The sequence below is a fragment of the Lissotriton vulgaris genome, chromosome 2_1 (assembly GCF_964263255.1).
Source record: "Lissotriton vulgaris chromosome 2_1, aLisVul1.2, whole genome shotgun sequence".
In the NCBI taxonomy this organism is placed as follows: Eukaryota; Metazoa; Chordata; class Amphibia; order Caudata; family Salamandridae; genus Lissotriton; species Lissotriton vulgaris.
This window is the reverse complement of record NC_141687.1, coordinates 1,991,494,376-1,991,522,238: the sequence shown is the minus strand read 5'-3', so window position 1 is coordinate 1,991,522,238 and position 27,863 is coordinate 1,991,494,376. Positions and strand designations below refer to the sequence as shown.

The 27,863-nt window shown below is 45.6% G+C and overlaps 1 protein-coding gene across 1 annotated transcript in view; it reads right to left on the bottom strand.

The window, feature by feature from the left end:
• Positions 1 to 27,863, bottom strand: part of IQGAP1 (IQ motif containing GTPase activating protein 1) — a 446,185-nt gene that overhangs the window by 249,375 nt on the left and 168,947 nt on the right. Inside the window, exons 3-5 of the mRNA XM_086958211.1 lie at positions 23,992 to 24,148; positions 23,482 to 23,559; positions 22,173 to 22,249 (exon numbers count right to left, since the gene is read on the bottom strand). Coding sequence (XP_086814337.1) covers positions 22,173 to 22,249; positions 23,482 to 23,559; positions 23,992 to 24,148 — 312 coding nt within the window. The remainder of the gene's footprint in view (positions 1 to 22,172; positions 22,250 to 23,481; positions 23,560 to 23,991; positions 24,149 to 27,863) is intronic.

Genomic DNA, 27,863 nt, shown 5'->3' with positions numbered 1-27,863 from the left:
GTGTATTCCACCCAGACACTATCCCAAAGGGATTTTGACAAGGATGGGCCATCTCTGGCAGGATGAAGGGGCGAGCTGTCACCTACCATACTTGTACGTCAATGGGGCTTCCTCAGCACACACACAAAGGACTTCACACTAGCCTACTCACCTTAAATCTTTGAAATTGCATATCTCTGTCTCTAAGGATGGAATTGTTACCATTGTGGTGTGAAATAATTTATTAAAATTGTACTCTATTTTTCTAAATTGGTGTAGGATTGTTCTTGTGTTTTCATTTTGTTGCAGTCTGTGTGTTGCATAAATACTTTACTCATTGCCTCTAAGTTAAGCCTGACTGGTTTCGTGCCAAGCTACCAGATGGTTGGTGCCTTGAGACCCTCCGGGTAAGTAGTGCGCTCTATAAATGTCTTTGATTGATTGATTGATTGATTTAGTAACTTTTGGTGGTTCACCCTGATAAGGATTGTGGCTTGTGCTAGAGTAGGGTTTCAACCCCCCCTCAACCAACTATTTAATTTCTTTCAGAATTAATATGATGTTAGTATATTATTACATCACATGCATCACAAATAATTGTTTCAAGTGATTATTATTTGGGAAAAAGCACCAATACAAAGTCACAAAATATTATGGAATTAGCAATCTTTGTTTTTGACATCTAATGCAATTAAATAAATATTGGTTCAAAAAATTAACAAATGCACATCACCATACTGAGAGGGTGTTGGAATACCGCAGAGGAAAGGTGCACAGAAAAGAAAATTCTGAAAATGTAGCATTGCACAATTTTGCTTTATTTTATTTTTTAACCTAAGCTTATAGCTTGCGTAAAAAGGTAGGCAGGTTTTGCAAGATACTAGCAGAAGACTGGTGAACACAGATAATGTCTTGCCAAGAGATATTTCCTGTTGAACCAGTTTGCTATCCGTATCTCACAAGACTCATTAAAATAAAGTGCCCGCGTGTGTCAAAAATAAAACAAAATAAACCACCAACAACTCTAGATATTTGGAAATCGTTTCTGATTGCAAAGGTGTAATTGTGCAAATTGTGGATGGATCTTTGTGAAATTTCACAATAAAATATTACATGATTTTGCACACCGTTACAAGCTGGTAATGCACCTGTGTCTCCTGGTAGTACCTGGCACAAACATCTGCGTCCCAGGACCAGCCTATATCATCTGATACTCAGGTTTAATATTTTTAGCACAGTTTGGCCGCTCTGCCTCAAATATCATCTATAAAAAGACAGCATTCCGAGCTAAGATAGAGAAAACTGTTCATATAAAAAAAAGAAGAAAACAAATATTAAAGCAGTGGCTAATGGGCTTAAAATGGTGTTGATTAGGATCCGTATAGAGGATATGGAAAGGAGAGGGAACAAGGGTATCACAATGGAATTTCCAGGCTCTCTGGCGGAAGGGCTTTATGATGCCCGTCAAAGGACACAGGAAATACTTGGACTTTGTTGCAGACTTTAAAGGTGCATAGATGGACGATTTCGAATAATAAAAAATAAAAAAAAGCTTAGCAGGAGGAGATCTAGTGACGAACCTGTTTGTCTAATTAGCAAAGGCGCCTGGAAACAGTCAAGAACAATTTTGAAACAAGAAATATTCTTTTCAAGTTTCTCCTTCATAGGGTTTGTCACAGTCAATGATTATATAATAATTCCACAGTTCTCAATCGTTGACATGGATTCTACACAGGATTTTCAGTCAAATCACTCCCGATGTTGCATTTCCTTTTAAAGAGGCTACATTTTTAGGTCGAAGGCCTAAAAGGCTGCGCTTGCGCAGTTTTAGGCCGGAGATTTAATGAGTCTGAGTAGCGCCGAAGGTCCCGCCTCCGTGCCCCATCTCTCCTTCATTGGCTGGCTTCCTAAACGGAGGCCAGCCATTGGAGGAGAGATCAGTCACTCCAATGTAGCCCCGTCCTTTTCGGATTTGGGGGCGTCATTTTTGATGTTCTTTAGACAGTGACGTTGTCCGTCACTCAGAACATCAAAACCACGCCCCCAATTCCGAAAAATTTCAGGAGCGCCGGCCGCCATTAAGCTGTTTGTTGTACATGAGGTAGGTCGCATGCTCCCGCTGTCCTCGTTCCCGCCCCGAATCCGAAAGTCGTTGTGGCCGCCGTTTTGTTTTTGCCGTTTTATTTTTCTTTCCATGTTTTGTTTTTGCCGTTTTATTTTTCTTCCCCCCCCCCCGCCCGAGGCTCTCCCGTCCCCCGAGGCTCTCCCGAGGCTCTCCCGTCCCCCGAGGCTCTCCCGAGGCTCTCCCGTCCCCCGAGGCTCCCGTCCCCCGAGGCTCTCCCGTCCCCCGAGGCTCCCGTCCCCCGAGGCTCTCCCGTCCCCCGAGGCTCTCCCGAGGCTCTCCCGTCCCCCGAGGCTCTCCCGAGGCTCTCCCGTCCCCCGAGGCTCTCCCGAGGCTCTCCCGTCCCCCGAGGCTCTCCCGTCCCCCGAGGCTCTCCCGTCCCCCGAGGCTCTCGTCCCCCGAGGCTCTCCCGTCCTCCCTCCGCAGCTGCCTGCCCCCTATCTCTATCACGGATCCCACGGTCAGCTGATAAGACTTCCCCAGCCAGTGGTAGGGCGTCATGCCAGACACTGTCCAATGAATCATAGATGCTGCCTCGGCGATAGTTATTCTCACAGTCTGAGTACTAAGAATTCCAGACTCACAGAGAACTATAAAATATTTCTGCCTTCTGTGCCCATGACCTTCCAAAGAGATCTGTACACCTAAGCACCATTCTAAAGGAGCACAGTACACGAAAAAATCACCAGGTCAGCGTACACGAAATAGCTCTAAGAGTACTGACCCCACTGAGCTCTGAACACCAGAGCGTCTATAGGGATCCGTGCACCCATGTATCTACAGGGCTCTGTGCGTCTAAAACACACACGCATATTTATAGGGCTTCTCAACCTGCAGGGCCCTGTACACGACCATGCAGCACCGGAAAACATGTACAAAACACACACACGTACATACATATCTAAAAGGCTGTCTACACCAACGCATCTATTGGGCTCTGTACACCAAAGTAACTACAATCCGCTGGTCGCCTGAACAAAGAAACAACTATAGAGCTCTGTACGCCTAGAATCTATAGGGATCTGCACACTTGAAACAATCATTCACAAATCTCAGTAAAAACACACACACACATCTGATAATGTACGCCGAAATATCTCTGGGGCACTATGCAAAAAATATCTATAGCGGTCTTGTCTTCTATGCCGTTTTATTTTTCTTCCCCCCCCGCCCGAGGCTCTCCCGTCCCCCGAGGCTCTCCCGTCCCCCGAGGCTCTCCCGAGGCTCTCCCGTCCCCCGAGGCTCTCCCGTCCCCCGAGGCTCTCCCGAGGCTCTCCCGTCCCCCGAGGCTCTCCCGAGGCTCTCCCGTCCCCCGAGGCTCTCCCGTCCCCCGAGGCTCTCCCGTCCCCCGAGGCTCTCCCGTCCCCCGAGGCTCTCCCGTCCCCCGCGCCTCGTCCCCCGAGGCTCTCCCGTCCCCCCCCCCGCGAGTCTCTCCCCCCCCCCCCCCGAGTCTCTCCCGTCCCCCCCCGCGAGTCTCTCCCGTCCCCCCCCCCCCCGCGAGTCTCTCCCGTCACCCCCCCCCCCCGCGAGTCTCTCCCGTCCCCCCCTTGGCTGGGAAGAGCTGACTCCATTGGGCTCTCTGATTGGGTGTTGCCCTGTAGCTCTTTTCTTTACAGGGTCACAGTGCTCCTTGAAGACGGTTTGAGAATATTCAGCAGGCAAGATATTGAGCAGTCTCGATGAACTTTAAAGTTTAAATCTGCCGCTGCTTTCAATGCATTTCTGTAATCTGTTTTCCTACCCTTCTTTCTGATCAAGTCTAGAACCAATTTTACCCTTTAGTGGCCTTAAGCTTCTATTCAGCGTTAGCATATACCTGTTATATTGTCTAGTGCTTTCTTCTTCAGGACTCGTAATGTTTGTAGATAAAGGAAGAAAGGCAGTGGGAGATGAAGTGATTAAAGAAAGATCGCACAATTCGCCAAGTGGGTAAAGAAAATACACCAGGCGAAGGGCAGTTTGTTGGGGCAGAAACCAGTAACATGGCACCAGTAACGAGGCTCTCCCGTCCCCCGAGGCACTCCCGTCCCCCGAGGCTCTCCCGTCCCCCGAGGCTCTCCCGTCCCCCGAGTCTCTCCCGTCCCCCCCCCCCGCGAGTCTCTCCCGTCCCCCCCTTGGCTGGGAAGAGCTGACTCCATTGGGCTCTCTGATTGGGTGTTGCCCTGTAGCTCTTTTCTTTACAGGGTCACAGTGCTCCTTGAAGACGGTTTGAGAATATTCAGCAGGCAAGATATTGAGCAGTCTCGATGAACTTTAAAGTTTAAATCTGCCGCTGCTTTCAATGCATTTCTGTAATCTGTTTTCCTACCCTTCTTTCTGATCAAGTCTAGAACCAATTTTACCCTTTAGTGGCCTTAAGCTTCTATTCAGCGTTAGCATATACCTGTTATATTGTCTAGTGCTTTCTTCTTCAGGACTCGTAATGTTTGTAGATAAAGGAAGAAAGGCAGTGGGAGATTAAGTGATTAAAGAAAGATCGCACAATTCGCCAAGTGGGTAAAGAAAATACACCAGGCGAAGGGCAGTTTGTTGGGGCAGAAACCAGTAACATGGCACCTAGACAACATATCTGCTAGTATTCTATGGCAAGAAGTGGCTTCACATTGCTGACATCTTCAACACTATAAGACTGTCAGAGCTCCTTAGAATGGAAACTGCTTCCTCTTTGAAAGCAGGCGGTAAAGTTGTGAGTGCAGAGTTGTGAGTGCACAGAGTTGTGAGTGCGCAGAGTTGTGAGTGCGCAGAGTTGTGAGTGCGCAGAGTTGTGAGTGCGCAGAGTTGTGAGTGCAGGTGCAGAGTAGTGAGTGCTGTTGAGTCCAGAGTAGTGAGTGCTGTTGAGTGCAGAGTGCTGTGTATTGGCAATGTAAATGACAATGCCATTTATTTATGATTAAAAGAAATGTCATGAGCAATGCCAATAGCTCTACCTTTAATGATGCCGAGACCATTGCATTGTAAATGCTTGTTATTACAGAGTTTTCTTGGGGTGGGGTTGGGGGCACTCTAGCGGGCTGCGCCATGGCATTACCTTGGTGCTTTGAAGGAGGCAATAGCTCTGTTATCAGAGCTGTAGAGCAAATGCCAAGATTTTCAGCTGGAGACATTCGAAATATGACTTTATTTAAGGATTTGCTTTTTTCCCTTCTACCCCTTTGTGTCAGGATAATATGGGTAGAATGATCCGTTGACTGATTTTGGGGTACAATTGGGAGGGGTGGAGCACCCAACACTAACCTGAGTAGCAGCCTCCTGCCTTCTGTAGGTCTCAACACAGGCTGCCAGTTCCAAATATGACAGAAACTCTGGAGCATTGAGGAGTTCCTCTCTATTTTGTCCTTTTGTTAACATTTCTGGAATGCAGGGCATCTTCGCTACATATAGGCCCTTTTGACTAACTGAGAGGCTCTCACTTTATCTGGTGATGAGTCCTTCTGGAGTTTGTGCAAGGCAGAAATTTGGCTGGGTGTAGTTAAAAACCCATCCTGTTCAGTTCCTCTTCTCCTCCACTTATGCCATAGGTTTGTCCAACAGGGACTCCTCGCTTGATTTGGGAAAGGCAGTGAAAAATTCTAACTAAATTCTTCATCCATTCCCCATATTGTTTCTCCCCTGTCAAAACATGTCCAAAATGTAGGCTTCAATTCTTGATCTTTGAACTGTTTGATAACCCTGTTGGAGACTTCATCTGGAATTAAACAGCCACTCTACGGTTTGTCTTCTATGAAGTTTCTTCTTTTTGGGCAGACTGTCTAGTTAACGTTACCTTCAATTGTTGTGTAACATTTCACCAATCATATTTTGCTCCTATGCGTAAGGACCTGGAACCCAAACTGATTTGAATTTTACCAACGTAGTAGGTCTTTTAATACCGTTGGAACCAGCATTTTCCTTTTCAGCTGGTATAATGAATGGAGCTGCAAATTTTGGGTTTAGTTGGGAAATGTACCTAGATGTCAGTAAATACGGATTTGACCTGATCAGCAGGATCCTTTCTCCAAGCTCTACATAATATAATGCGCATCACTGTGTGTTTTTCGCTCGTATCCCTCACAATTTCCTCCTCAAACACCCACAAACGCTCAACACCTTTAACTTTTCAAGCTGGCATTACGGAGGAGTGAGGAATGAGTGTTTGAGAGAAGTAATTGTTTATTTATTTATTTTATTTTCAGAGTTTTATATAGCGCGAACAAGATCTTTGCAGATATCAAAGCGCTTTACATAGACGGGTACATGAGGGAACAAAGTCAAATAGGTAGGTCGATAGTTCACAGAGTACAGAAGGGAACATGAGGGAACAGGGTCAAATAAGTAAATCAGTAGATCATAAAATACAAATAGTACAATTGGGTGGCTGCAAAGCAATCAAGTGGGTGATAAGACAGCTCGTACAAATAGATAAGGGGTCAAGCAAGTAATGTAGATCATCGCAGGGTGTTGATAGGGTTCGAGATAGTAGTACAGGTGAATTTAGCCATGAGGATAGCTTTTACTTCTTTTTTGAAGAGTGTAGTGGAAGAGAGAAGCCTGGTTTCGGGAGGGAGTGAGTTCCAAATCCTAGGCGCCATTCCTGAGAAAGAGCGCTTGTATGTTTTCTCCTTCCGGAATCTTCGAGGTTTCAGCAGAAGATTGTTTGCGCCTCTCGTGTTTCTGACTCCCCCAGAGATTGTCAATTTCTGAGCAAGGTAGCCGGGTGAGTTTAGGTGTACAGCCTTGTGTGTCATGCAGGCTATTTTCAAATGTATTCTGGCTTCAAACGGCAACCAATTCAGGGATTTCAAGTCAGGGGTGATGTGGGAGTGCTTTTTTGACCCCGTGATGAGTCTCGCTGCAGCATTTAGAGATGCTTTTAGTGGTGCGGTTGTAGTTAGTGGGAGTCCGCAGAGGGAGGTGATGCCGTATTCAATTCGTGGGATGACTAGTGCTTGCACCGCTGTTTGGAAGTCTTTGGCTGGGAGGTAGGGTTTAAGTTTCCTCAGAGTATTGATCTGGAAGTTCGCTCCCTTTGTAGCTTTGCTGACATGTTGCTGCATGTTGAGATTGGTGTCGAGTGTTATGCCTAAAGATTTTGCTGATTCCACGATGGTGGGTTGGACATTGAGTGCGGTTAGGAGTTTAAGCCAATGTTGAGTGGTGGATATCTTCGCTGGAGGTGCGATCAGAAGGAACTCTGTTTTCAGGGCATTAAGTTTGAGGTGATTGTCGGCAAGCCAGGATTGGGTGCATCTGATCGTTGAGTTCAGGAGCAGGATGTCATTGGGAGATTGCAGTTTGAGGTAGAGTTGGGTGTCATCGGCATACATGTGAAAGTGTACATTAGATTCTTGTAGCAAAGTGGTGAGAGGTTCCATGACTAGGTTGAACAAAGTTGGGGAGAGAGAAGATCCTTGGGGGACGCCTAGCGTTACAGGTACTGGCGTGGACATCAGGTTGTTGCTCTTGAATTTCTGCGTCCTGTTGCGGAGAAAGGAAGTGAACCATTTGAGGACAGTTCCAGATAAGCCAATTCTTTTGTTTAGTAGTTCTAGTAGATTCTCATGTTTAACGGTGTCGAATGCGGAGGAGAGATCAAGAAGGATGAGGAGGCAGGTGTCATTTTGGTCTACCATTTGAAGTGCGTCGTCAATTATGTGAGTCATAGCCGTTTCTGTGCTGTGTCCTGCACGGAAACCTGATTGGTGAGGGTTGAGGAGATCGAATTGCTCAATGTGTTTAGTCAATTGTAGTTGTGCGCATTTTTCCAGCAGTTTGGCGAGAGTGGGGATATTGGTGATGGGACGGTAGTTGTTGAGATCCGCGGGGTCGGCTGTTGGTTTCTTTAGTAGAGGTGTGACCTGACCAACTTTGAGGGAGTCAGGTATGCTTCCTTGTTGGAGAGAGCTGTTGATGATTTTAGTCCAGAGAGGGAGAATCAGAGGGGTAAAATCTTTTACTGCGAAGGCAGGGAGGGGGTCCGTGAGGTGATTGGAAGGTTTCAGGGTGCTGAGTAATTTGCCAATTTCTTCTTCCGAATATGTGTCAAAGGTTGACCATGTCGCATTGTTTTTTGGTTCAACGGGTGCTGGGCATTTGGGTTTGGAGTAGAGGCTTGCGTCAGTGAGGAGATCGCTTTTTATTTTGTCGGTTTTTTGGATAAAGAAAGCAGCGAAGTCTTCACATGAGGGTACCACAAGCCCAGTGTTGAGTGGTTGTGGTAGCTCTTTGGATTGCGATTTGATTAGCTCAAACAGTTTTCTCGGGCGGTTCTTTGCTTGGTTAAGTTGGAGGCGGAAGAAGTCCGATTTTGAGCGTTTTATTTTCCTGAAGTAGGCGTTTCTCTTCTTCCTCAACTCTTTTAGGTGCATTGCAGAGGGGGCTGATCTCCAGGTCCGTTCTGCCATTCGCATGTCTCTTCTATCTTCGTTGAGACTCCCGTCGTACCAAGGTTTGGAGATTTTAGTGGCGACTCTTTTTAGTTGCATAGGTGCAGCCTCATTGATTATCGAAGTCATAGTGTTGAGATAGTGGTCAGTCAGGGTTTGGACGTCCGAGGCGCCTGCAGGGGGGAGTAGAAGATTGCAGCTGTTAGGGGGCAGAGAGCCAGGGTTGAGCTTTTTCGAGTTTCTTTTCCAGACCTTGGGCTTGGCGAGCTGCATAGGGTTGACTTTGACTTTTTCGTTGATAAAGAATGTGATAATGTGATGATCCGACCAGTCACAAGGTTGGATGGATTCAAGTTGGATAGACTGCTCCTTGGAGATAATCAGGTCGATGGTGGAGCCTTTCTCATGGGTCGGACTGTTGCATATTTGGGTGAGGTTGAGGGCATCGAGGAAATTTTTAAGGCTGTTTACCACTGCGTCGTTGCTGTCATTCCAGCGGAGGTTGAAGTCACCAAGGTATATTTGGGTGAGCTGGCGACCGGAATTGGTTGAGATCATATCCATGATTTGTTGGGAGAAGGTGAGGTTGTCCCTGGGTGGGTGGTATATGCTGTGCAGAGTGCATATCGGTTTGCCCTCACTGATAATGTCGAGGCAGATGTATTCACAGGATGTTGGGGATGGCAGGGATGTGGAATTGACTTTCTGAACAGAGAGGTTGTTCTTGAATATGCATGCGATTCCGCCACCTATTTGGCCTGTTCTGTCGAGCCTGATAATGTGGAAGTTGGGAGGAACCAGAATGTCCATTATGGGTGTCGAGGATTCAGTTAGCCACGTTTCAGTCAAGATGATTAGGTCAAGGCCCTGTGATAAGAGAAGTTCAGCAATGGCTGCTGAGTGTTTCGTCGCCGATCTGCAGTTGAGAAGCGCGCATTTGAGGCGGGGTGTGTAGAGGGTGTTAGATTGTTCTAGCGAGAGAGGGACTTCTCTAAGGTTATTGGGGATGGAGGCTCTGCTGTTTAATGTGGGTAGTCTAAGGGGATTTGGGTGTATCGTGGGAATGTTGCGGTGTGGGGTGCTTGTGTGAGTTTGGGGGGCTGGTTCATAGGAGCGGAGAAGGGTGAGTGTGTCGAGGTCAGAAGAAGAGTTGTGGGTGCGTCGAGGGCGGTTGTTGCGATTAAGAGCTGGGATTGATGTCAGCTTGGGGCATAGCTGAGTGCGAGAGTTGGCCTGAGAGGTGGGGGACACAATTGGCGGGGAGGTGTGGATGTGTGAGGCGTTGCAGGGGCGATGCTGGGGACTACGGGAATTGCTGCGCCTATGAGCAGGGTTTGAAGCCTGGTGTGGGGCGTGGTGAGGGTGGGGGACCGCCGGGGGGGAAGGAGGCAGGTTGGGAAGGGGGGTGGAGGTGGCTGGGTGGTGTATAGGACGTGTGGAGAGTCGTTCTTTGATGACCTGGATGTCTTCTTTGATCTGAGTGAGGGTGGCCATGATGAGTTCCATCGTAGGGTAGGTGGTGGGGGTGGGGGTGGCAGTCAGGGGTGATTGGCTGGCCAGGGAATTCGTGTGCAGGCGAGGGGGAGGGCTGGTGTTCGGGCAAGTCTGCGTTGTGATGGAGCGTGGGATAGGGTGAGGGAGGTGAGAGGTACTGGACTGTAGGGGAGTGGATGGGATAGGGAGGAAATTGATGTTATGGGTGGGGGCATTGGCGGTAGGCGTGGGGGACAACGTGTAGGCTGGAAGACTGGTAGCTGTGTTGGAAGGAGGATAGTAGGGGCTGAGAGTAGGAGGGGGAGTGGGAGTGGAGATGATCCTGTTAAGGGGAGGGGACGTTAAATTAGGAGAGGGAGTACGTTCTGCGCAGTAGATTGGTGGGTAGTGAGGACTGAGAGTGGGGGGGGATAAAAGGGGGGAATTGTCAGAATGCGTGTAATTCTGGTGCTGGACTAGGTTGGGAGTGTTAAGTGTGGGGATTGTGCTGTCAGCGCCGAGCGGGGTGTTAATGCCCGCTGTAGGTGTGAAAGGTGTGTTGAGGGTATGTGTGGAGGTCCGGACGTTGGTGGAGGGGGCGGGGGAACGGGCGGCGTATGAGGGGGAGCGATCTATGTCTGAGATGGGGTGCTGAGTTGGGATAGTGAGGTTGTGGGTGGGGGATGGGAGGTCAGGGGAGGTAGGTGTGTCCCTGATTGAAAAGTATGCAGCTGAGAGGTCACGGTTGGTGGAATTGGGGGATATATGCGTGTTTGTCCGTGACTTGGAGAGGTGTTCTTTGAAGGTGGGGAACATGTTGTCTAGCAGTTCCAAGTTCTTGTCTGTGGATTGTAATAGGACAATCCCGGTATTGTAAATAGTGATGGTGGCTCTGCCTGGAAAGACCCGGGATGGGGCGATGGAGAGGGTTTGGCTGTGTGCGGATTTTCTAGTCGAGGAGACGGTGAGTAGGGTGAAGAACGCTTTTCTCCATTGAGCTCTGCGTGTGGTGTGAAAAATGATATCGGTGTTCAGGGATCCATTAACCGGTGAGAAGTAGGTGTCAGCGAAGGGCTTTTCCGAGTGTGACCTAAGGAAGTTGTGTTTAAAGCGTTTGGCGGCTTTTTTGGTGAGTGATGGTGGGTATATGATTTTGTATGTATGTTTGCCGATGGGGTCCATGTTGCGTTGCAGGATTAGGTGGGTATGGGAGGATGCAGTAGTGGACTATAGTAGTACAAAAGTGCAGAAAGACAAGTTAGCAGAAAAACGGGTGCAACAGTTGGAAACACAATGATGAGTCACAGCAAGCAAGATGTTATAAGAAGTGACACTAGTACTCAGCCAGCCTTTCCAGGCTATGAGAGTGAGCAGTAGGGCAAATACATACGGTAACTAGTAAGGTACAAGGTGTAATAATGGTCATAATACTGATAAAATATAAGGGTGGGGTACAATGGGTGAGTGCACTATACTATAGTTGATAATAATGATATTGGAAAGGATCCAGATACACAATTTACAAGACTCAAAATTCAAAAATCGAGGGTGACACTGGTTGTCGGTTCAACTAGTGTGAGGTAGAAATCTGTGCATTTACAAGTGTCCAGAGTACAAGTGAAAGTGGCACACGTGAGGGCTCCATTATACGAGGTAATAGTCTGTGCATACAGGAGTTCAAAATACCGATATAGGTGTAGTACTGCAATGATGTGTAAACACTCTGGACTATATAAGGTAGTAATCTGAGTAATACAGATGCTTAGAATAAAGCTAGAGCGTACTAATGCAGTGATGGCAAACACACTTTCCTATATGAGGTAGCAATCTGTGTAGTACATACATTCAGATAAAGCTAAAAGGGCAGTATTGCACAAATATAGTACTAGGTAGGCATTCTTTCATATATGAGGTAGTAATCAGGTCTAAACAAGTAATTAGACTATAGTGAGAGTATAATAATATATAGGCATAGGCCGGCATTCTGTTCTACTAGTCTACAGTACTATAATCCCATAGAGACTGGAGACTAGACTAAGATGGCCGCCAAATAGTTCAGATCAGGCAAGTAGTCCTTTCTTTGTTGCTAAGCAGGCTGGGAGAAAGAGAGAATAGTCCTCTTTTTGCTGCTATTGCTCTGAGCACCGGGGAAGAGATTCCACTTCCTGTTCAAGCAACCAGAGCTCAAGTCTGGCTGAGAGTCTTATCTCTATGTGGGGGAGTTGAGCTGAAGTGGCACGTGGAAGATAGAAGGTATGGGGGGATTTATTGTTACAGTTTTATGGCCCCCGCCATTTTGTACAAAGGAAGAGAGATTTCCAGTGAGTTAGGCTTTTAAAAAGAGAGTCGGTGGGTGGGAAAAGTAAATACCTGAGTTTTGTGGTTCAGCCCATCTTGCCAGCAGAGTTAAACAGAAACATTACAGAGATCCATGGTTGGCTTCCTTCCCCTTCGTGGGTGTATGTGACTGGTTAAAAAACAATGCATCCCAGTAGTATACCGTATATCACGGGGGGCAGACTTCGGTGTTCCGCCGCCCCAACTGGTCCTAATTTGCTCCTTATGATTGTGAGCTGTGTTAGCTCTCACGGCTCCGCTTCGTGATCTAGTGACCCCCGTCGTGTGTGCCAGCACCTGTGATCAACGTCCCTCCCGGCTCTCCAAACCGCTCGTGCTCCTCTGCTGCGGTGTGCGGGGGAGGGGGGGGGGGGGGGTGGGTCGCCGTGACCCGGTGCTGCCTTTTCTGCCGTCGGGACCGACCATCGACCGTGTCCGGTGCTTCTCCCGCTTTCGCCCTGGTGTCCGCTGCCCCGCTCTCATTCATCTACTTTGGCGGTGGTGCAAGGGGTGGGGGGGCTCCGTCGTCTTGTTCCGATGTTGCTGTTGTTGTGGCCTCAGCCCCCTTCGGTCCTGGGGTGTCCGCTGAGGTGTCTCCCTGGCTCCCGATCACCGCTTCAGTTCGGGGGTGGGAGGGGACACTCCGGTGTGCGTTCTGTTCTGTTCCTCCTGGTGCCCTCTGCCCCGCTCTGATTCCTCTGCTGCGGCGGTGTTGCAAAGGGGGTGGGGGGGCTCCGTTGTCGTCTAGCTCCTCGCTGCTCTGGGTGATCTCCTGTTGATGCCGGTGCAAGTGTGGCGAACGGCGTCCTCGGCAGCAAACAGGCGGATGATCCGATGTTGTTGTTGTTGCTTCAGCCCCCTTCGGTCCTGGGGTGTCCGCTGAGGTGTCTCCCTGGCTATTGATCTCCGATTCTGCCTTCCGTTCGGAGGAGGGAGGGGACACTCCGGTGTGCGTTCTGTTCTGTCCCCGGCTGTGGAGGAAATCGGGTGTCTCTTACAACCGACCACATGGTGTTCAGAATCTCACCAGCTGCTACTCACAGCCCAATGAGCTTTGCTGCTTTTCATAATAGCTCCACTCAGGCTTTTGCAATCCTGGATGCATGCCCAAATCCATTGATTGAGACTTTCCAACAGCTCCTGGAAGTGCTGCAGCACCTGGTGAAGTGAGAAGAGCAGAATGGACAATCTGCACCATTGTTTGCAGCTTCCCACCACCTGCAGCATCTTCTGGCATGCTACTGATTATGCACGCTTTCTGGCCATCGAGCAAAAGGATACAAACTGGGGTCCATCTGTTTCAGTTTGTGTCAAGGCCAGGGAGAGGGGTTGGAAGGGGACTTGCACCAAAGTCAACGTTAATGAGACAGTGTGGCTAAGGGGTAAACTGTGGAAAGGGCATACATGCATACCAATAAAACTGCACTACCTTTGTTATGCTATGATTGCATGACTGAGATGTGGACCAGAGTAACTGTACCTTGAAATGGATTGACATGCAATCTCAAGGTGTATATCCTATTAGGTATTAGGCACTTTATTTATAGTGAGGGCTATGAAACAGCGTGACTGTCAGTGACCGCTTTATAAACGGATCACATAATGTATGGTTAAGATCCAAACGCCACATGGTAGGACTAGGACATCCCATCCCCAACAGTAGGGTTCCATTTTAAAACTCCATTTGTTACAGAGCGATCCACAGTGTGGTTTTGTCCTTCGGTTCTTCGTTATCTATCGGTACAGGAGAGTAGCAGGCTTACTCTGAACCGAGCATTACTACAGCATTTTGTATTCAGTGACAGAAACAAAGCTGCTGCCTCAGTCCTATACTCTCAAAATATTTTTTTTAATTTACATGCTCTCATGTATTACACCTCATGCAGTGAGAAAGAGAAGGAACACGGTTCTCCTGAAGAACTGGATCTGCCTATTTATTTGGCTGAACTGCATCTCCAAATACACCGAGTACAACGAGGATACTGGTATCAATATCGAGGTCCCAAACTCTTGCCAGCGCAACAATGGAAAAAAGAGGAGTTTTACCCCAGGGTTTACCAACCCAAGAGGAAGTATTCCTTTACTAAGCAGGTGCCAAAGTGAAAGTTGTGGGGCAGAAGTGGAGGCAAGGAAGTCACTGGATAGAGAATGAAGACTACTGTGACAGGATGGGACTTCAGGGACCGCCCACATCTGAACCTACTACTCTTTACCGGCCTCAGACTGCGTATTGTATGAGCCCTCCAGTACCAGAAATCTCCTCAACGATACCAGGATCTTGGACTCTTTGGATCCAAAGTCAAACCTCAGCAGCACTTGGAGACAACACCTCAAGAACTGCTTCCACAAACAAGTGCAATGCGAAAAAATATGAAAGTAAAGACGCCCGCAAAAAAAAGGTGAGTTAAGTGGCATCCCGAAGGGGAAGATACGCTTGCAAACCACATCATCACGAATCCCAGCTCGAAAGCAGGAACATGATGGTAATACGTAGTGCACAAGGCTTCAAACACGGTCCCTCTGGATGGGAAATGAGCGCTAATGGAGAGGGCGTTCACATGGATCAGGTGCTAAGGAGCCCAAGTGCAAGAATCTGCCTCCATGTGAAACTGAAGTAATCAGCTTCAGTGCCCACAAACATCAACAGTGTTGCAGCAGGCTGAGCATCCGAAGCTCTCCAAAACAGCAGCAGGCCATAAATAAACATGTTCACCGCACACATAGATTCAGTGCAATTGAAGGGGCCAGAGTCCAGAAGATGAGTTAGGGATCTCCTTTCGGTCTGCTTCCCCTAGGACGCTCACCGAGACGTGAAGGGGAAAAAGAGCGAGCAGGATATCATTTTTGTGGGGCTGTAAATCAAGGGCTTCGGAAGAGCATGTTTAGTACCCAAGGTGTAATGTATCAACCTTCTCACACCATTCCTGAAGGACAGCCTGCTGTGGAGGAGTAAACACTTAGCTGAGCTTGGGCCCAGATGCTGGATAGCTTAGATATAAATAAACCTGACAGGGGGCTGCTTAAACATTGCATATGGCATAGGAACATCTGGTGCAACATCTGCAATTCTTCCAACTTCTTTCCAAGTTTTCCCTGGGAACCTGAGGAATGAAAACAGTTACATGGGAGACTTCGCAACTCTGCTGAAGAATTTCAGATTCTTAGATAGCATGTTATTGCGAGCACAACTAGGATAGAACCTGGGAATAAAGCAATGATATGTTCATATCTCTGTCACCGTGAGCAATCCGCCAACAGAATAGGGTAAAATGCTCCTGCACATGAGACGTGTCAGGAAAGGGGATTTTGTCAAACAACTGCTCAGAAACACGCTAGTACAGTGACCGAACATTTACATAAAGTGTTATTTTCACCCAGTGCAATTCCTGAAAGGGTCACCCATAAGATGTGCATTGAATGTGTCAGACCCTGCTTTAAATGACCAACTTCCCTGAAACTTCATTGCTATGTGCAAGTCAACTGAGGCTGTTCCAGGTCTTGGAAGTGATGTAGGAAAAGGAGCTGCCAATCGCTGTCGCTGTGACAGATACAGGGAGTGTGCGCGAGGGGGAGTGTAGAAAAGCACAGCTGTCTCGCAGGTCATGAAAGTTCAGTGGATGGTCGAGTTAGGCGGGTCCTAGGTCGTGGAATGCTCTGTAGGCGTGCAAGAGAATCTGGAACAGGCATCTTTTCTGGATGGGGAGCCAGTGGCAGTCTCTCAGGTGTGGGCGAAGTGAGTTCCCTTGAGGAGGTCCAGGATGAGTCTGGCTGCAGCGTTCTGTATGGTCTGGAGTCTTGTGAGGAGCTGGGTGGAGATGCAGACATCGAGGGCGTTGCTGAAGTTGTGGTGGCTGGTGGCGAGGGCCAGCGTGTCAATCTTTCTGGTGTTGGTTGGGATCCATCTGCAGAGCATGCAAAGTGTGTGGAAGCAGGAGGAGGTGGCTGCAATGACTCGTAGTTTCATGGTCAGTTGGCTGCCGAGGAAGATGCTGAGGTTGCGTGCATGGTCGGTAGGTGCGTCCGAGTTCTGCAGGCCAACAGCTGTGGTCCCATGCAGAGGTGTTCTTCCAGAAGATCTGTATTTCAGTTTTGTCGGTGCTAAGTTGGAGGCAGTTGTCTCTCAACCATTTGGCTACTTTGGTCATGGCGTTGCAGAAGTTGGTTTTGGCATTGGAGGGATCCTCGGTGAGCGAGAGGATCAGTTGAGTGTAATCTGCGTAGGAGATTATGTTGAGTCTGTGGGATCTGATGACATCTGCGAGGGGGGTTATGTAGGTGTTGAAAAGTGTGGGGCTGAGGGATGATCCTTGAGGCACATCACATATGATGTCTTTGAGTGAGGAGGTGAAGGGACGCAGTTGGATGCGCTGTGTGCATCCTGTAAGGAAGAAGGCGATCCACTTGAGTGCTGCTTTTCTACTCATGAAGTGAAAGCAATGTGAGTGGGCTGTCATCTTTCTAGTGGCAACAAACAAAAAGGTAATCTCTGGAGCAATTCCCAGCTGCAGATCTGCAGGTGGGGTCACCATGGCTGCTCCAACACCTTTGCTGTAACTAACATGGAGGAGGGGGCACCGGACTGACACATATGCTACTTGCAAGGCTTTTATTTAACTTTTAAATACTGCATTTACATAGATTATTTCAAAATCCTTGAACTGCTTACAGTAAACAAAGCAGAACTTTCTAGCTTCCTGCCTTACTTTGGTTACTGCCAGTACCAAATACCTTTGTAAATCAGGGAAACTTTGGGAAATTAATGAGGGTCACAGCCAACGTGGTTGCTCATAGTGTAAAAGAGTTGAAATCAGTATAATTATTGCCTCAGTTTGCTTCATGCTATAATTGCAGCAGTGTTTGTATGCATTATTATAGACTCTGCTCAACAACATTGTATAATCTAGTTTGGGGGAAAAAACTGTACAAATCATTAGACCGGTGGTCTCCAAACTTTTCTGTAGTGAGACCTAATTCTGATTGGTGAAAATTATTGTAAACTACTGAAAGCCAAGCCACTCACTCAGTGTTATCAGACACCCCAACGCCTTGTTGCACTGAATGTAAGCCTAATAATGTCCATAAAGCCAGATACTATGGTTTGGACAAAATACTTTCAACTGTGGGCACTATGGCAGGGCCGCCATGTGTCAGTGAGTGTGGACTTTGGGGATGTATGAACATTTGTGCATATGAATGGCATATATGTGTATGGGTGACTAAATGCAACACTTTGAAATGAGAGAAAATTGGGAGAAAATGGGAGAAAATTAAACTGAGAGTTAAATTTACATTTATATGGTTCCCATGAAATTCACCATTTACATTTTCTCCAAATTCAAGGTGTCACATTTACAAACAGGTATCATGCATCCAGTGGCCTGTAGACACGGTGCCATATTTATAACACAAAAATACAGCCATTTGCTTAATAGGAGGAATTTAAAGTGAAGACACATGCTTCACAAAATATTAAGGCTTAATTGAAAGTGGAGAAAAACATGGACTAAATATTTCATACAAATATTTGTATCCACTTTAAATTTCTGCCATTTGAAAAAATGCCTGCATTTTTTAGTTCTAAATATGCCACAGTTGTCTACTGGCCACAGAGCAAGAGCACATGCTTTCTGTAAACACAACACTTTGAAATGGGATTACAATAAAATGAAGAGATAACTTAATCATTAAGTTAACTCTCCATTTGAATTTTCTCCCATTTGTAAGCATTTGGAAACATCATTTTGTTCTCACCCTCCAATATTAAGCTAACAACAGCTTTTATTAAGGAGTTAAATACCTCAGTGCTTCAGTTCTTCACCTCTGTGCCCTGGGTCATAAATCTGACTCCAGCACTGCTCAGGCTCTGCTATCTGCAGCCTGAAGAAAATAATGTAAAATAAACACATACTTCCCTGAACTTTAAAAGGAAAACTTGACCCTGCACTTATGTAAAAATAAACTCACGGCTGTGAACTACCCTGGGGTGTCTGTGAGCTGCTGGTAGCTCGTGGTGGACTGGTGGAGACACCAGCATTACACACTAGTGTAATGCACACTACGAGCAACCCGTGCCAATGACTGAACAGCACGAATTAACACCCTCACTGGGATACTGTTGTGACACAGACAACAGGGTGTGTATTCCATGATGTGGTGTGCAAAAAAGGCACCGTTAGCAGTCAGACAATCAAACACCTTTGATGAGTACCAAGGTAACACACGTGCTCAGAGAAAGTAGCTTAGGGCTTTCATGAAGTTAAAAATGAATCGCTCTTTGTATTTTTTTTTTTAAGGTACCACGATAAAATAGCCTACAGGCAGGTGTGTGCCAAAGTCTGGGCGATCTCCTTACAGCAAACAAGCACCAGCAGGCTCCGCGGCAGAGCAGCACACTTCTGAACGTGTATTTCCGCAGCACATCCGGTCTCTCACAGACAAGGTGACACGTGCATTGTGGGAGCCATGTCAGAGGGCCTACAAGTGAGACAGGAAGTCATCTGTATATCTACCGAGAAGCCTTCGAGCTCCACGGCATGTGCCACGTGTCACATTGTTTGTATCCCCTTGTATTCAAGCCTCTTGAAAGGACACACTCCAGGATTCACTCCCAGAGGCTCTTTAGCGGTGAGTGGAAAATCCAGGGAGAACGGTGGGATTATTACCCCTGGATTTAAATCTGCAGCGGGAACACACATTTTTGCTAATTTATTGCCTTGAGATTGTCACCAATCTTTTTGCACCTGCCTTTTGCTGGTGGCAATATGGCATGGATTTCCATCCTGTGATGCAGTAAAAACTAGATCGTACATGCAATATAAACCAAAACATTAATGGGCGTGTGTAGCCATGTGCAGTAATTCGGCAAATAGATTCCTGCACATTTTGCACCAAAGTGTGAGCTGTGAATGGAAGCCACAAAACACAGTGACTGTTTATTTGTATCCGGAATACTGATGCGCACACATGGCACATGCATTACAGCTGCACTTTTTCCTAAAAAAAGAAAGTCCTGCGCTGTAAAGAGAATAAAGACTAAAAAATAAACAGTTTAAAAAAAAAAAAAGACTAAAAAATAAACTAAAGGGGTTAATATATAACTTCAGCTAGGTCAAGAATAAACAGATTGTGAGAAATAAAAGTAGAACAACTAGATCTGTAGCTTTTCATTAAATTCCAAACTTTTTCTATCTGCAGCCTAGTCTGATGATAACACTCTACCAAAGAAGCGCAAAGACCCAAAGAGACAGGCATGGCTTGTGCGGAGCATATAGAAAATAGAGAGAAGCATCATACCCCTCATCCCCGCTACATTCAATGTATGCTTACTCCCATGGACAGCTACCACACTAGGGCCCTGATCATTAGTGACCTTGTGCATTCCAGTTCCTGTGCAAATAGACACTAGCGCTTGAGTAGGTAGTAAAATTCTAAGGTCAAACCTGCCCAAATTTATTTGAGGAAAAATATCTAGTAAATAAGATATAGGTGGAATTTGGTGCATTAAACACGCAATTCCTCATGCATTTCCCTAGTAAACACCTCACATCGTGGTGCTGATATTTAACAGGTGTGGTAAGTACATCATCACATTTGTAAAGCGCATGGCTGCCCCAGCAACGGGGCGTCCAGCGCTAATTCCACAGATAACCAGAACAGAGGAGGAGGGGCAGAAGATTATTTAGAGAAAAGCCAAGTCTTTACTTCCTTCCGGAAAGCCTATGATTCTGCATGCTCCTGATAGTACATGGAAGAGCATTCCAGAGAGAATAAGCTAAGGCATCATGGAAGGACCAACCTCCAGCCCGTGCTCTTCTAACATGAGGAACATGTGCCCGATGTTGGTACGAGGAGCGCACAGCGAATTTCGCCACATAGGGGTAAGGAAATTAGCTGAAATGGAACGGGCTTGGGTATAGTAGATTATATGAGAGATGCACAAGGTCTTAAAGTGAATTCTCTTCTCAACCGGAAGCCAATTCAACTTGCGTATAGATTTGGAAATAGAACTAAATTTAGAGAAGGCGAAGAGAGTCCGGGCCACAGCATCCTGGGCCATCTGAAGACAAATAATACCATCTTTGTTGGCACCTAAGTAAAGAGAATTGCAATAATCCAGTCTAGAAAGTATTGAAGAATAGATGGTCTGACATGTTTGAGCGTCAAAGAACACAAATAGTGGCTTAAGTCCACGTAGAAGTCCGAAACAAATGCCAGCCACTAATTTAGTCTATGCCTGAAAGGTTAGAGCACAGTCAACCCAAACACCCAGGTTTTTTACAATTTCCTTAGAGGGCGTGGGGTCCCACCGCCGCAGGCCACCAACGATCAATCCCACAGATGCGTGTCTCTTCCTAGAATAAGAATCTCAGATTTGCTCGCATTCAACTGCAGGCAGTTAGCTGCCATTCAATCCACGATGGCATCATATCATTCGGGAACTTGGCTATGTGTTGGTCTGAATTTTCACAAGCTATCATCAGTGTAGGAGACCAAAGAGAGGCCCCTACTTTTTGCAACTTCTGCTAGGGGTTGTATGTATATATTAAATAGTGTCAGGCTGAAAGCCAAGCCCTGCGGGATCCCATGTTGTGCGGAATGCACCTTAGAGCCATAGGGAGGGGAAATCCCTTGAAAGGATCTATCTGATAGGAAAGATACAAACCTGTTTAAAGCAGCATCTCCCAAGCCAATCTCTTGTAAACGTTGCAGCAAAATCTTATGCGATACAGAAACGAAGGGGGGTCTGAGGTCGAGAAGGATCAGAGCTGGGGTATTGCCCCCGTCCAAAGAACTCTGCAGATGTTCAGTGACTGCCAGCAAAGCCGTTTCGGTGCTGTGGCAGGGTCTAAAGCCATTCTGCGAGGGGTCCAATATTTTGTTGGGACTCAACAAATTTGGTCAGAATTGCATTGATGTAACACTCTGTGTCTTTGGCCACAAAAGTAAGCAATGAAATAGGGCGAAAGCTTTCCGGCTTGGAGGCATCCAAGGTTGGCTTTTTTAGCACAGGGATGACCTTAGCATGTTTGAATGGAGGGGGTGAGGGTGGGAGGGGGGCGGGGGGGGGGGTGATACTTCTGCAGATGCCAGGGACAAATTTATCAACTCACAAATAGTAGGTGAAAGCTGAGGTAGGAATTTCAGAAGCTGATCTGGTTTAAGTGGATCAGTTGGTGATCCCGCTTTTATTTTATTACAGAGGGAACTCAATACTTCATAGGATAGTGCCGGGAAAGAGGATAATAAGGTGACAGAGAAGCTAGGCAGAGCTATATGACCTTCAGTGATAATAGAGATGGGAAAGGATTTGTAGATATCCTCCACCTTTTTGTCAAAAATAGGTCTAAAGCCTCACACAGAGTTTGAAGTGATGGTAGTTGCACTTGCTTAGTAGGGGTTTCTGATATCATTCAGCAAGGAGAAGGTACTTTTAGCAGGCTTGCTACTGTTTTTATTTTTTTCTGCAAAAGTAGTCGGCTCGCGATTTTTGTATAGATTTGTGATAAGCTTTAATAGCTAAACGATACCGTATCTTAAGGGTGGGGTCATAGTGGCATCTCCATGTACATTCTAGAACTTTGCAATTTTTCTCATCTGGTTAGATTCTCACTGAACCAAGGACTAGTCTGTGTTCCACAGCTAAGCGGGTATTTGGTGGGAATACATTTGTCAAGGGAATGTGTGAGCCATTCGTGAAAAAACCTATTAGATACTTCAATATCAGCAGGCAACTGAGGCATCTGAGTGAGTAGAATATCTCGAAATGTATTGGCATCTAACTTGTGCCAAGAACGTTTCAGAATAGGCTTGGAATGGGTGTGCCATATGGCCCAATTGTAATCGGAGGCCTAGGCGCTGCTAAGTATAGCATACTTATTAATAGTAAAAAAAAATATTACCTGAGTGCATGAATGCAGTAGATACAGCGGGGCATGTTCTTCCGATCATAGATGTCCGTGGTTTCAGGGTAAAAAATCTGCACGTGATTAAAGAAAATACATCAGTTTATTAAATGTCACAATGATATTCTCCCTTGCACTAAACATCTCGAAGGTGGCAATTAGTTTTGTTATTTAAAACAGAAAATAAATAATACTCTGCCTAGACAGTAATAATGCATTAAATGCCATATTAAGCATCAGTGCCAAACGGGCATCAGCTCCTGGCTGATTTCTTTTACAAAGGTAAAATAGCAAAGAATTTATAAAGACAAATCTTTCTATGGACTAACCTTGCTTTTGGAAGGATTTATTAAACATGCAAATATACGAGACCTAATATAAAGAAAAACATATTAAAAAGTGATCGACTAAAGGTATTCCACGAGTTGAATAGGCCTTAAAGGGAGTTGTTTTAACATCCTGCTTTTCAAAAAGGTTTAAAACAAATGTCTTGTTCTATGCCATCTTTTTCAATAGACACTAGGGACCTGTCTGTGCGTCGTATGGCTTTCTCAAATTCTGCATTACATGTTATAGAAAAAAAATCACTTTGGGTCTGATGGACAAATTTAACAAACCTGCTCTTCCATTTTTTTCTGACTCATGGCTCGGGCTATTTTTGCATAACAAAATCCACAGCAAGTATGCAAATACAACTTCTTAACTCTGCTTACAGTTCCCCAAGGAAAAAAATCCCAAATTCCCTGGCCATTTTTTCTAGGTGTTCTCTTACTATTCCGGAATGGGAATATTAACTCCTACCACTGACCCTAGTAAGCCTCTTAACTTTTCAACCCTTGCAAAAAATTAGAGACAAGTTTGTCAATTTCCACAAACGTATATAAATACATTTCTGCGTGTTCCCAAATTCTCAGAGTATTCACACCCTGTATCACCAACTCTACAAGATTAATTTTGCCTATAAACCCACTTACAAATATGAGCCCACCTTTTCTGAATTGATAATATGGCTTTGCACTCGTTAATAAAGCTGTTTGCATGTGTGATTCTGACAGATGCCGTGAGTTTCAGAAATGAGGGTCTACGGTATTCTCCACATGTGCACATTTTACTGCCCCCCCCCCCCCCCCCCCCGTGCGTGCGTGGGTAATAGTCTACACACCACGGAAGTAAACATCTTAATACGCAGAGCTCTTAGATTGTTTTTGCCTGAACAAGGCAGTGCTCAGACTTCTGCACACCGAACTTGCAGCAGCTGACGCTATTTAAGTGGTTAATATTTTTTTTAAATTCCTGCGTAGGTTACCTTAGGCAGGCCGATCTCGGACATGGCATTCAGCCACTGAATCACATTATCTGTGTGCCGGAAATGGAGGCCTGTAGCCTGTAAATGAAGAAGAAAAACAGATTAGCAAAGATAAAATGCAATGATGAGTTCAACATTTATTTTGGGTTTTTTAATGTTTTGTCTTTTATTATTTCCTTGTGATATTAGATATGTTGATATCATGCCGGACATGCGCAATGAAAGGGTTAGTGGGAAACAATCTTTTTAAGACAGCATATGTGTCTTTCAGGAACATGCAAGCAAAGACTGTTGCATCCTTGCACACTTGATGGGTGTGATCCCTGGAAACCACCTGCACGTCACCCGTGATTCGCAATGTTTTTTAAGCTACGCTTCCTCTTAAGTACAGGTGGCCTTTCTTCTCCCTTCCCGCGGTTCTGCGCCTAACTGAATGAATGAATGAATGAAATGTGATTTATAACCGCGCAACTTAGCCCAGTGGGCGTCAAGGTTCGTGAAGATTCTTACGTTGTATCTCGTCTGTTCTCGGTCATAGATCTTTTTGAGGGACACTACTTTGGGGCTGAAGAAATTCCCCAGTTTAGCGAGGTACACTCCGTTTCTTAGTCCTTCTTCCAGCTCTGTGGTGGGCGGTAGATCCTCGTTGAGACACGCTTCCATCCACCTACAAAGAGAGTAAGCACACGTTTACTTGATGGCACTCAAACTACAACAGAAGCAGATCTCAATCCCCTGACTTGAGGCCGCCATCTTGAGAGGCCACATTTTCCCACCTCAATAAAAAGAGAGCAGCCATTTAATGTTTCCTGCTACTACATACAGCCTTTTTGCTAGAAAAACTGAGAGGCTACAAATAAATCTCGGCATATAGTGCAGACTCGCCAGTTGTGACCTCAGAAGCCTATTTAGGAAGTGCCAAAACGTTTCCTCTTCAGATATTTTTTACTTTTCTCTGTTGAGTTTTTTTTAGCATCAAAACTTTAACTTGCCAACTTTCTTATAAAGGCAAACATTTAAGTTCCTTCGATTTTAGCATTTTATGCAAAAAAGAAAATATGACCTAGACTCAAACAAGCAGCAGCATCTTGAAGCAATTTGAGCTCACTTCCAGTACCCATCCTCTGCACAATATTTCTCATAGTTTCCATTTAGTATACTTTCAGAAAACAGTTGTAGAAAATATAACTGCAAAACAAAACAATAACTTTTCAAGAAGCGGAGTAAACTCGTTCACCATAACTACATCAGTTCAGTAAAAAGGCAAATTTCGGGGTCACTCGAGTTTTTCCTGTAATAAATTGATTGCCAAAAGAATCCAAATGTAAATATGAATTTAAAAAATGGGTAAAAAAAAGTTAAAACACCGTGTATTTGACATGCATTAAATTACACATTCCAGTTCTGATTCTTCTCCAGCCGGTAACCCAGAGCAAACGGGATTTAGTGTTACAATCAGGAGAACAACTTCTTGTGAGAACCAGCTGGTCATGGTGTTGATTTCCCCCCATACACGTTTCACTAGGTCAAACCGTTAGAGGGTAAAATAAATGACAATATTTTGCGGTTTGCAGCTCTGAATAGAGAAAACAAATGGTGGAGTTACCGTGATTCCCCCCATTGTGAGTTACAGAACTGAGGCTGGGAGATAACATCACACTGCTGCATTGGTGTTTTCAAGGTAGGGTAGTACCTTCCCGACAGACAGACCACTGGTTTACAAGCTATATACTATATACAAGATTAGGAAACCAATTCAGTATTTGGTCCCTACCCTACTGTGCCTCGTTTGGAATGGCTAAGAACCCATAGTATTCCAAGTATGTAATTCAACTGAGAAAATCCGGTTTTTATGTTTTAGGACAGTTTGCTCCTTTTAACGGGACATTATATGTGAAGTCACTAGTGAATGATAAATTACAAAAAAATAATAAAGGGCATGAAACTGCAACAGATAAAAAATGTGCAGCATTAACATTTCATGTAAGTACTTGTTTATTTTCCAGAAGCTAGGCTAGAAACAGAGTAAGAGGTTCATAGATATGTTGTAACTCCACATAGCTTAAGGGGCATAATGTCTGATGCAAGTGGCTCTTAGTTTATTTAGATAAGATTACAAAGTTTTAAGTTTAAAAACTACCAGGTAAAAGTTAGTTTTCAACTTCTTTTAGAATAAGCCAGCTGGCAATTACTAACTGTGGAGTTCATAGAGCCTCTCAAACTTCTAGGGTGCTTCCAGCGAGTAATATCTAGAGGAATGCGGAGCACAGAGGAATGAATTCTTTCAACCACCTCTCAAACTAAATTGAGAGCCTGAACTACGTTAATAATTAAGAGAATGCGCTTCATTATACCAGGCAAAACCACCTGTAAAACATTTCCCAGATAAAGTTAGAGCAATGCAGAAGCAGGTGCAGATTGAAATTCTCACTCAGAAATTCTTTTTCCCTTTAATGGTTATGCTTTTTACAAAGTGAAAAACTAAAATCTGCAACTGGAAGCAACACTGGACCGTTCAGTTCTGAATAGAACATTAAAGAAGAACTGTCAGAGCAGATGGGTACGGTATAGGCTACCGGTCTCGGCTACCGGTCTCTTGACTTGGTCAACACTTTTTTAGTTTCGTCATTTTTTGTCCAACTATTTTGTTGGAGGTGTTGCAAGGCTATTACAAAAACTAAAAACAAATTAACTAAAAATATGTTTTTTTGTTTCATAAAGAAAACACAGTAATCCCTGGCACTGATAGGAATTTCTTAGAGTGCAGATGTGCTCCTTGTGAAAGTAGAATGCAGTCACTCACAGGGAAGATTGCTGAATTAGCCTAAAGCAGTGGGCTACCCGCTGCCCTATGCTGTAGTGAGCAGAATGATGCTCAAGAGACAAACAAATGGATGAAGAAGGCTGGCTGAAAACTGCTAAAAGTAAATGTATTTTATATGTAATTTTTCTACACCAAAAGGTCACCCAGTGCATGGAAAGCCCCACACATGCTGCCGGACACCTACTGCACCCAATCTTCATCAGCTTCAGCAACATTACAGTAGACAACTCCAGCGTACCCATCCCACACAGAAATACCATGACCAAATCTTCACAACGGGTCTGAAAGAATCTCCTCCAAACTCCTACAGAAACAGCCACAACACAACAACAAGCTCCCAGAATCCATCTCCAACTTCAACGCCTGGATCACCATTTAAGCAGATAAACCTGGTTCCACTCAAAGCCATGAGAACCAGACCGCAAGCAGGCTGGTATGGAAGGGCTCAAGCTTACCAAAGGACATTACAAGCTACTTGATTGCAGTTAAAGGTAAAGTCAGAATGACACATACAAGAGCCACTACAAATCTACCCTCATTCACTACCATCAGAAAATCAAAGCCACCAAAAGCTTCACACTAACTTACCACATCGTAAGCAGCACCAACAGCACCAAGGAAATCTTTACCACAGTGAAAAACATCACCTGTATAGCAGCAAGCTTTACCAGCATTACCCGGTCTTAAGCCCTCAGTACCCAGCTGTCCCCATTCTTCAGTAACAAGATCACCAGCATCACTGGAGCACTCTCATAAGACCCCATAAGCACAGCCCTCACCCGGATCCTGTACAACTCAATCATCACAGTCAGATGCCTGGATTCATGCCAGCGCACCCCCCTCCTCAAGAAAACTTCATCAGAACTTAAGACACTAGCCACATACATCTCCCTTCTTCCATACCCTTCAAAAGTAATGGAACAGACAAATATCTAGCTACCCTCCTCACTGACAACCACCTCCTTGATATCACTCAATTCAAGTTCAGGCCTGTGCACCCACACTTTAATTTCTATTCAGTTTTCAGCAGAGTGCAACTCTGGGGGTGTTGACACTACAGGTTGAAGTGTGTGTGTGTGGTCTTTGTAATTGTATCGCATCCTCAGCTGCTAGCAGGGGTTAACAACTGCGCAACAAAGTGGCTGCCGGACAGGGCAGTGAGATCCGGCCTGATTAGACAATCGTTAAAGCTGATTTGGAGTTCGAAAGGTAATCTGATGTTGAGGCTCCGTGATCTACTTCCGGCTTTGTTTTGTGTCCTTCGTGAGTTCTGCAGGCTGTAACAGCTGCCTGATCTAGTGAAATTGCAGGATTGTGAACCTTACTGAGGCTCAGTACGTTAGTGTGCGCGGGGATTTTGGGAACCGGTTTGTCGGCGGTGTGCGGCGCAGTATGCGGGCACATGACGCGTCTCCCCGCAGCATAATGTAAAAGCGCAACCTTTAAGTCCCCTGGCCTTCGTCCAAACCATGAGCGCTCGGAAGGTGACCATCTCACCAGCTGTCAGTGCGTCGCGTATCAAGTATACTGCACAGTGTAAACTTGCCCTGTCCAGAGG